Consider the following 10,964-nt stretch of genomic DNA (forward strand, 5'->3'; position numbering starts at 1 on the left):
TTCCATTGAAGAATGTGTCCAGCACCAGAAGCTGCGTTGGTTGGGACATGTGTTACGTATGCCGAACCATCGTTTGCCGAAGAGAGTGCTGTTTTCCATGTCCAATTCAGAGTGGCGTAAACAGAGAGGTGGCCAACCTTTGACTTGGCAGAGGAGTATGAAGGAGATCACGAAACGCTTGGGTGTTGTCGGTGCTACTCGCCTTCCAGGATGGGGACCGCGTGATCCTCACTGCCTGGTTGGAGACACTATAAGATATGGCTGCCAACCGATGTCAGTGGCGTTCTTGTTGTCAGTTTCTATCAAGATTGCCTGAGTGAATGTCTGGAGGTGTAGGCACCTCGGAATGATTGTGTTAAGCTAGCATTAAGTCCATACCCCGTCCACCTTTACTCTTTTCTTTACAATAAGGCTTTCAAATAAGTCATGGTTGTACGGCAGTGAGGCATCGGTGTTGAACACTGATGTCATGCTGTCGATGGTGATGATGGTGACCGGCCTCCACTCATTTGGATCCTACAGCTGATGAAGGGTGGATCAGGAACCCCTATGCCCTCGGAGGACTATCACGGTATATGCACCCTCAAGTGTCATCAAGTATCTCGTCCGGATGACCTTTCACGTGCTTTGTTCAAGGACGGGGTGAAGTCCCCAGTCAGCGCTTGTCTGATTTCTTTGCCTGCATCTGGGAGAAGGATAATGTCGTAGGCAGGTGGTGACAGTATCCATTATCAAAAAGGGCCTTTCTCCATCCCAAGTTTGCTTTCGACTCCACTGACCATGCCTGGCAATGAAATGTATCTCTTCTAGATTATTTCATCTTATGAAGGCTCCAATATACTTCCTTCAGTGCGGGTGCGTCTGAGACAAGTTCTCCAATGACATCACCACATCCAATGGCGCAAGTCGACTGTCCTTTATCGTCCTTTCTAGTCAACCTAGCGACATATGTGCTGCCTAACTTTTCTTTACCTGGATGGAGATGAACCGGGAGAAGTAATAATACGACTTGTCAACGAGGCATGATCATGCCTCTCGTGAGCCCCCACCAGCCAGTTCAGTTGCATTGGTAGCTGCTGAATTGGTACCAGCTGGGGACCCCAGGACATAAAAAAAACTACTGATTAGCGATCACTATGCACGTGGTCGTGTCACGCAGCCAATGACGCTCTTGTACCAACCCTGTCATAGAGGACAGGGTTTTGTTTGATGCCATTGGACCCATTGGGCCCTCACCCCTAGCGCATGGTACGGTCCCTTGTCCTTAACCCCAGTGAGTGAATTTGAGGCATCTGGAACCACTGCACTTTGGGGGACGGATTGTGAGCTAAAAGACCGGCCTCCATTAACCGAATAGGCCTGTTGGTCACATTTCCTATGCTGCACACTGACTAACCGTTCCACCCACTGTGATACAATATAGGGCACATGAGCTTGAGTTAACCCCTTATGAAAACAACACAAGCTTGTTGTAGCTTTATTTATATAGCGATTAAACATCAATTTACGAGGCTAAGCTAAGGCTCAGCCGGGCGATAGGTACCGAGTTGAACTGCTCGACTCTGATTGGTTCATGTTCTGTCCAATCAAGGCATGAATTCTTTCGAGCCGCACCGGTCCGTGACACATCGAATCGCCGCTAACTAGAAGCACATCCAAATCATTTTCGCCGAAACTGTAGGCTTTTCGAAGTTGTGACTTCAATGAGGAGTTATTCTAATCCATTTGCATCTTTCGGTGATTTTTCGCTCATAGCGTTTTGTTCTAGTGAGCGAAATCTCAAGGCCATTGACCGCCACCGATTCCCATATTTCATCGGTTTACTGGAGAGAGAACACGAAATCGCACTTTGGCCTATTTTGACCTTCTTCGGTGCTGTTTTGGAACGAAGAAACATCTGCGGAATATCCCACGTAAATTCCACCAAGGAAAATCGGTCAGTGACAATCGTTTGCTTTATACTCCTCAGACTTCGCAAATGATATAATTTTGTTCAGCTAACTTCATCACGACAAATTTTCCGATGGAGCTCATCTTCCAATAAGTAAGACGCTGTTAGACGACTGCAGGAATTTCGTAGAGGCAATTCGAAGGACACCTCTGTAGATAAGCATAAATAGACAGTGAACAATGCAGCGCCATGAGATGGCTGCAGGTAGAATACCAATACGGTGATATAATTCGTATTAGGAATATTACGCTCCATAAGTGAAATAGATCTCAAAGCTGGCGCAAATAACGCCGTCAATTTCCGGTGGCCATGATAACGAAAGCCCTTTTCTAGTTAGAGAAAGTAGACTTATCGTAACTGTTGGGTCCGCGTCCATGTGCGACGCTGACGGACGTCATACTCATAACTGTACAAGATGTCGCTTATATTTGCTACTTATAGTAAACGCCGGGTTAGTATATATGCGTGCCGGCAAAAATGAGGTGTCAGTTATTCGTGATAGTCTGAGGGCCTGTTCCACCCCTGACTGTACTCGATGTCGCTTAACTTGGCTATTTATTCTACCCGTTCGGTCCGCGTCCATGTGCAGCGTTGAGTGTGAACCGCTGATTATGCGCGGTAACCGAATCAAACCTAATCCATCATACTCACGATGTACGTGGCTTCACTCTCCTTAATAGTAATATCGATAACAATGTTCATATTTATACCGAACTTGTCGGTGGCAGACCGTCAGGCATGATCATGCGTTTACATTCAGAATAAAGCATGACTGGGCGTTGCGGGTACTAAAGAGTGTGCGAATAAGAGGACAATGTCGTAAACAGAGCGCAACATCTGATGAAAATAATAATAATAGATTCTTTTACCCACTTGTGGGGAGCATACTGACGGGAGCATGATGGAGTCGTTACAACCTGAACGCGGCAGGCAACAACACAAGGGGAGGAAGGTACAGCTAACAAGCCATGCCTATTACATGAAAAGTTATCTCAATTGCTGGAACCGAGAAAAACCAGGACAATGGGCATGAGGTCCGACTACTTCAGAGATAAAACTGACTGGCATGAACTAAAGTGAGACCAGGTGCTGGCCATGAGTGACTTGGGGCGGTTGAGTAAATGGCCAGAGTCACAGTAAGCAAAGATGGAGATGGAGATGGAAAAATTCGAATTAGAAGCAAGGGGACGTTTTGTCTTAAAACATATGGTTTAACCTGAAACTAAGTAGACTCACTGGCGCCACTGTTGTAGGGAAGTCAGTGCAAAAGATAGGTTCGACGAGGAGATAGCGCTAATGCATAGGGTCAGACAAACATCATGCTGGAACCAAAACCAGGACAATGGGCATGAGGTCCGACTACTTCAGAGATAAAACTGACTGGCATGAACTAAAGTGAGACCAGGTGCTGGCCATGAGTGACTTGGGGCGGTTGAGTAAATGGCCAGAGTCACAGTAAGCAAAGATGGAGATGGAGATGGAAAAATTCGAATTAGAAGCAAGGGGACGTTTTGTCTTAAAACATATGGTTTAACCTGAAACTAAGTAGACTCACTGGCGCCACTGTTGTAGGGAAGTCAGTGCAAAAGATAGGTTCGACGAGGAGATAGCGCTAATGCATAGGGTCAGACAAACATCACATATGGAATTGAACTTGTGGAAGAGGCAAACCAAGGGTGCAGCAGAAAACCGGATTGGTCGAATCTGAAAGAATGTTTCATCGGGCTAGAATGGACTCGCCTCAAAGGTGGTCAGGGTCAGGTGAAAAATTTTCTCGTAGGTGCAATCACAGGCTGGAGTGGGCGATAGGTTGCGGTCACAACGCCGAAGAAGGTAGTCACGGGAGTGCCACCACACTGGGTATGGTGGTGCCGTGCCACCATTGTACCGATATACTTCTGTTTTTGGACAGCCCCGTAACGGTCGTCAAGGATGCCGTGCCACGTACCGATATACTTCTGTTTTTGGACAGCCCCGTAACGGTCGTCAAGGATGCCGCAACCGGAGAGGAGATGAGCATTTCCTTCCGAGTCGGATATGAGATAGGCGGGAAGGTTGGAGCCAGGCCGATGCCACCAATGATGAACACGGGCCAATATTTATGCAAACCGATGAACAGGAGGTCTCAGCCTTACACACAAACGTAATCCAACTGCAAAAGGCGATCGTCTTACTCATGAGTGCACGCGATAGTGACTACCCTGGCTGTTGTTTGAAACTGTTGGGCTACTGCCAATATGGGAAGCTGATAATTAGGCCTCCGCAATGCAATTTATCCTAATCTAACGGCCAACGACAGCCCATCATACCCATATCCGTAGTCACTGTCTCTCGCATCGCCGATACAAGCACGATACAGGGCACGCTCGGCCGGGACTCCATGAACCGATCGAGGTCGACACCAAAGCAGGCCCCATTGGCTGACTGATTGATAGACTGAAGGCTACGTTTGCGCGACGGAACGGCAGCTAAGGGAAATGGTTTAAAGGAAACGTGAGCACTCACCTGGTGGACGCATTTGAAGATTTTCTCCACACAGTAGGCAAGGTCCGTTGCCGCAGCGGTAACGGTGATACACTAGTCGATCTCGCGGACATCGGCAATCAGCAGGGTCAGTTGGCTGGCCTTGGAGACCACAGGGAACAGCGTCCGTTGAAGTAGGTTGGGCGCGGTTTTTCTCCAACACCAGGGGTTGACTGTTCTGCGAACTAGCTGGATTTGGACGCAACACCAGCTGCGTTTGGACACTCAGATACTTCATGCATCTAGCAGGCTCACTTGGTTCCGCAAGCTCCAGCTTGTCGACCAACCATTCTAGCCGCTTGTGCAAACACTCTACTGGTGATAGCTGTGGCTTTGGAACCAGAGGTAGCGGTAAACGTCCTTCTCGTATGTTGTATAAAGTAAGCCACCGTTGATAGATTGGAAATTGACCTGGGCATTTTCTGATTAATCAGCTTACCGCAGGGGCACTTGTGGAGTCTGAGTACCGAGAATAGATGTACACAGGATCGCCGAATAGTGTGCCCGTACTCATTCTGGTAGAGGTGTCAACCGTCCGAGAACGTTTCGGGGTTTGTACCACAAATTGGCTGTTACTAACAACGGGTTCCTCACCTTGAGGCGATCTGTTCGATGGCATATCAGAGTTGGAGTGCACATATCAATGTGCCTTATAACTTGATTAGCGGCGTATGTCATCACCCAGAAAACCACATGTGGAATGCAGCTGTCTCCCTCGCGGATTTCTCTCCATTCGTAGTAATAATCTGTAGGCACCTAACGCTCGCACATGAACCCTCCGCTGAGCTAAGGAACCTTCTAGATGGCGTGCTCCAGGCTCTCGGCGTGCGCCTGGTCAAACTCCATTTGGCTTTCTCCTGGCTGTTTTTGGTCACATTCCCAAATTTTATCAACCTACGCTGTGCATGAATGACCTATTTTCGAGCGAAGTACGGTCGGTGAGGAGTCAAATAGAAGAAAAACCCGGGATCGATCCTCCGCTGGATCTGCAAATCGTGGTGAAGACTAGGTGATTAATGTTCGGTGCACAGCCACTTAATCCGCTTCGATATCAAGGCGATTAATAAGGTAGAATATGTGCCGTCGGCGGTTAGAAATCGTTTGCTTGATTTACACCAACGCGATGGAACGTGCGTGCTCCGGATGGTTTGCCGTGAGTGAAAATAGCACAGCACTATATGGCAGTCGAACACAGGCTTAGCAACCCGCATCTACAAAGTCATCTTGTCAATGACGAAGGTTTTGACTAAATACTGCCCACCCATCATATCTCTGAACAAGTATAACAGCTTGTGCAAAGGCGCAAAACGCTCGCTTTCAACGAAGGCATATGATAATAATAACGCTTATTCCCAACTTTTGGGTGGCATACCGTCTGGCATGGTCAGGCGTTTACAGTCAGAATGGGGAATGACCGGGGATTTGCGGGTAGTGGGGATTCCGCGAAAAGAGGACATTGTCATGAACAGGAGTATTCGATGAAATAATAATAACAGGCTTCTTTCGCAAATTGCAGTGAGCATTTCCGTGGCAGTCGGATATGAGATAGGCGGGAAGGTTGGAGCCAGGCCGATGCCACCAATGATGAACACGGGCCAATATTTATGCAAACCGATGAACAGGAGGTCTCAGCCTTACACACAAACGTAATCCAACTGCAAAAGGCGATCGTCTTACTCATGAGTGCACGCGATAGTGACTACCCTGGCTGTTGTTTGAAACTGTTGGGCTACTGCCAATATGGGAAGCTGATAATTAGGCCTCCGCAATGCAATTTATCCTAATCTAACGGCCAACGACAGCCCATCATACCCATATCCGTAGTCACTGTCTCTCGCATCGCCGATACAAGCACGATACAGGGCACGCTCGGCCGGGACTCCATGAACCGATCGAGGTCGACACCAAAGCAGGCCCCATTAATCTAACGACGACAGCCCATCATACCCATATCCGTAGTCACTGTCTCTCGCATCGCCGATACAAGCACGATACAGGGCACGCTCGGCCGGGACTCCATGAACCGATCGAGGTCGACACCAAAGCAGGCCCCATTGGCTGACTGATTGATAGACTGAAGGCTACGTTTGCGCGACGGAACGGCAGCTAAGGGAAATGGTTTAAAGGAAACGTGAGCACTCACCTGGTGGACGCATTTGAAGATTTTCTCCACACAGTAGGCAAGGTCCGTTGCCGCAGCGGTAACGGTGATACACTAGTCGATCTCGCGGACATCGGCAATCAGCAGGGTCAGTTGGCTGGCCTTGGAGACCACAGGGAACAGCGTCCGTTGAAGTAGGTTGGGCGCGGTTTTTCTCCAACACCAGGGGTTGACTGTTCTGCGAACTAGCTGGATTTGGACGCAACACCAGCTGCGTTTGGACACTCAGATACTTCATGCATCTAGCAGGCTCACTTGGTTCCGCAAGCTCCAGCTTGTCGACCAACCATTCTAGCCGCTTGTGCAAACACTCTACTGGTGATAGCTGTGGCTTTGGAACCAGAGGTAGCGGTAAACGTCCTTCTCGTATGTTGTATAAAGTAAGCCACCGTTGATAGATTGGAAATTGACCTGGGCATTTTCTGATTAATCAGCTTACCGCAGGGGCACTTGTGGAGTCTGAGTACCGAGAATAGATGTACACAGGATCGCCGAATAGTGTGCCCGTACTCATTCTGGTAGAGGTGTCAACCGTCCGAGAACGTTTCGGGGTTTGTACCACAAATTGGCTGTTACTAACAACGGGTTCCTCACCTTGAGGCGATCTGTTCGATGGCATATCAGAGTTGGAGTGCACATATCAATGTGCCTTATAACTTGATTAGCGGCGTATGTCATCACCCAGAAAACCACATGTGGAATGCAGCTGTCTCCCTCGCGGATTTCTCTCCATTCGTAGTAATAATCTGTAGGCACCTAACGCTCGCACATGAACCCTCCGCTGAGCTAAGGAACCTTCTAGATGGCGTGCTCCAGGCTCTCGGCGTGCGCCTGGTCAAACTCCATTTGGCTTTCTCCTGGCTGTTTTTGGTCACATTCCCAAATTTTATCAACCTACGCTGTGCATGAATGACCTATTTTCGAGCGAAGTACGGTCGGTGAGGAGTCAAATAGAAGAAAAACCCGGGATCGATCCTCCGCTGGATCTGCAAATCGTGGTGAAGACTAGGTGATTAATGTTCGGTGCACAGCCACTTAATCCGCTTCGATATCAAGGCGATTAATAAGGTAGAATATGTGCCGTCGGCGGTTAGAAATCGTTTGCTTGATTTACACCAACGCGATGGAACGTGCGTGCTCCGGATGGTTTGCCGTGAGTGAAAATAGCACAGCACTATATGGCAGTCGAACACAGGCTTAGCAACCCGCATCTACAAAGTCATCTTGTCAATGACGAAGGTTTTGACTAAATACTGCCCACCCATCATATCTCTGAACAAGTATAACAGCTTGTGCAAAGGCGCAAAACGCTCGCTTTCAACGAAGGCATATGATAATAATAACGCTTATTCCCAACTTTTGGGTGGCATACCGTCTGGCATGGTCAGGCGTTTACAGTCAGAATGGGGAATGACCGGGGATTTGCGGGTAGTGGGGATTCCGCGAAAAGAGGACATTGTCATGAACAGGAGTATTCGATGAAATAATAATAACAGGCTTCTTTCGCAAATTGCAGGGAACAATGGGCATGAAGTCCGACTAACTCAAAGACTTAGTCTTCTGACGTGAACTAAAGCTGAAAACCATTGCTGGCCATGAGTGACTTTGGGCGGTTAGGTAAATGGCCGGATTCACAACGAGCAAAAGTGGAGGTGGAGATTAGATAATTCAAATTGGGTGAAAATAGCAAGTTTAGACCCAAAAATATGCTGGTTGTGCTGTTGTAGGGAAGCCAGGTGCAGGGGTCAGGTTGGATGAGGACACAGGGGTGGCTGAATTCGAACCAGTGGTCCAACAGGTTGGAATGAATGTCATGGAGGCAGCTGGGGTCAAGGAAACGAGTAGGCGAGAGGGCTCTTTTGGGAGGAGGAATGGAACAGTTGCGAGTGTGCTGTCAAACTGAGTATGGCAGTGCCGTGCCATCATTGGCCTGACATGCTTCAGTATTTGGACAGCCCCGTGACGGACGTCATATTTTAGATGATTCGGCTGGGGTGTGCAGTTCATTGGGTAGTGGTATTCATTTCAGCCTGGTCGAGGAAACAAGCTGGAACAAAGCCTATATGAGATTGTAAGGTTTTTGTGGTTGGCTTAGTGGTTCCGGAGGTGGAGTGGATATCAGCCAACCAGGTCGTCCAAAACGGGCACTTCCGAAGTTCAAACTTGGGAAGGTGAGGGGATGGGGGGAGATTCGCAAAACATGGTTGATTTGAGGGGGTATAATGTGGGATAATACGCAATAATATACACAGAAAGAAAAACTTGACGTCTGCTGCAATTAGGGTAATGACAAGTGGTTATATGGAGTAGGAAATAGGTAGATTTGTACTTAGCAGGCTAGCCACCAGGGGTTGAGTTTGCTAATATACGATATTACATTACAAGTGATCTAGTAGAAGCCGATAAAAGCGCGTAGAAGCGTTGTATGGGAATCAGATGCAGAAGGGCTGGTTGGAGGGGATTTCCAAGATAACTGGCTAATCTGGTGTTTATTACATGAGCTGCGTTATACCAGGAGAGAAAGTCTGTGCAACAGAAATAGTCACTAGTCCCCGAAGCACTGCTACCAGCTCTAATCTGTAGATGGTGCATAGCGAGTGTCTACCACTAGCCGGTGTCTACCACTGGGAGCGGCGAGTAGATGTATTCTCTGTTTGGATGACGCAATGGGCTTTCGTGCGGTGTAGCATCTGTTGGGACGAAGGGGGGCCGATATAGGCCATGGGCACTCGCAGAGTATCTTTGGGCTATCCCAAGTGAACTTCTAATTTTTTTCTTTTTTCTTCACAGATGAGAGGCCAGTTTTTTTTCATCTGTGGTTTATGACATTGCCAGGTGCATAACTCAACCGAGCTGAGCCCAACACCAGCAGCAACAAACGGAAGTTGGCAGTACTTTTTTGATTTCACGAATTTTAAGGCCAGACTCAGAACCACCGGCGATGGATGATGCACCCGTGTTACTGGGGGGGTGGCGGGTATACGAACGCACCATGGTGCACCGTGATTGGGCAACCCTCCGTGCGGGGCGTACTCGTCCAGCACACGAGGTTTTCTTCCCTCGTGCATGCTACCAGATCTGCAAGGTGGAAAACCATCCAAGCTGTCAAAAGTGTGGTTTGTGCATCAATAAATACTCCAGCAACACTTTTTGGTCGGGGGAAAGCCAGACGAGTAAAGACAGCTCAGTCAGTTCGTACAAGCAAACAGCACACAGACGCTGGTAGAGGCAGGTCGCGGAGAAGTGGAATGACAGTTGTCAGTGAGACGGTGGGACTGGAATATTGATATTCATGGCGATGGCACCATGGCTAAACGGCGTCGGTGAGTTGGTGTGGGCTGCCATGTGGAACAGAAGCTTTCCGCGATGTTGTGTGTGGGAGTGTTTTGGGTCAAACAATGTTCATGCCATCCGTCACGAGTAGTGCATATATCTTGAATCCCAATAGTGAATGTCAGGAGCTCTAAAATTACTCACTCAAGACGGTTGGCCTCGTGCGTAGCATCAAGGTCTACTACGTCGGGAAAACGTTGAACGAGTGCGATCTGCTGCTTTTGTGGAAAAGCACATATGGTTAAAAATGCCACCATTTGATTCTACGAACAGTACAAGACGGCAGTGTCAAAGCTTGACTATGATGGATGTCATGTCATCTAGGAGACTAAATAGAAGGTAACTACCAACCTACTTAACAACGGAGTTGGCATTTGACGTTATAACTGTTCACACCTTTGATAGTAAGTACCTTTCCAAAATAAGAAATGACGTTTTGCCGTGTCTCCAACGACGGAACACCATACCTGAGAAGGATACTACACCCCTTTAATTCATCATTTGTCAGGCACCCACTGATGGGATCCTGTCAAAAATTAACTTGCCGCTTGGATGGCTTTGCTCCAGGTGTTAGGATGTAGCCATCAAGTAGTCATGGTACCAGAAAAAATGTAACCACAGCCGGACAACCGCTACAACGTGTGCTACCTGGTACACACGAATCACGATAAACATACTAGCTGCGATGAATTCCACGGCCTCCACCACGTCTGCAGGGACGTCTGCTACAACGGTGAAACACTTTTTCATATAAAATTAGCAAATTGCTGCTCTTTTTGGCGATTATGCAGACTGAAACCGCAAAATGTTTACCATGTGCTCTCTCAAAGCGATTTGAAATGCATTAAAGGAGAAAAACGTGGACGAGCTAACTTTTAGATGCGTATCTAGGACGCGGCCGTCCAATCATCGAGCCTTGGATGCTGACCCGAAATTCCTCTGGAACCACGGTTAGAAAGAAGGAGGCTGTAGCATAAAGCTTTTGCACTTTGTGGT

At 48.0% G+C, this 10,964-nt stretch overlaps 1 protein-coding gene across 1 annotated transcript in view; it reads left to right on the forward strand.

The window, feature by feature from the left end:
• The window catches only part of T265_11720 (hypothetical protein), a gene marked incomplete at both ends in the record, with an annotated part of 6,536 nt that extends 6,010 nt beyond the window's left edge, over window positions 1-526 (forward strand). The window contains 2 exons of the mRNA XM_009178454.1: window positions 29-291; window positions 412-526. Of these exons, the coding sequence (XP_009176718.1) occupies window positions 29-291; window positions 412-526 (378 nt within the window). The remainder of the gene's footprint in view (window positions 1-28; window positions 292-411) is intronic.
• Window positions 527-10,964: the final 10,438 nt, after the last annotated feature.

Source organism: Opisthorchis viverrini (genome assembly GCF_000715545.1).
Source record: "Opisthorchis viverrini unplaced genomic scaffold opera_v5_557, whole genome shotgun sequence".
Classification (NCBI taxonomy): domain Eukaryota; kingdom Metazoa; phylum Platyhelminthes; class Trematoda; order Opisthorchiida; family Opisthorchiidae; genus Opisthorchis; species Opisthorchis viverrini.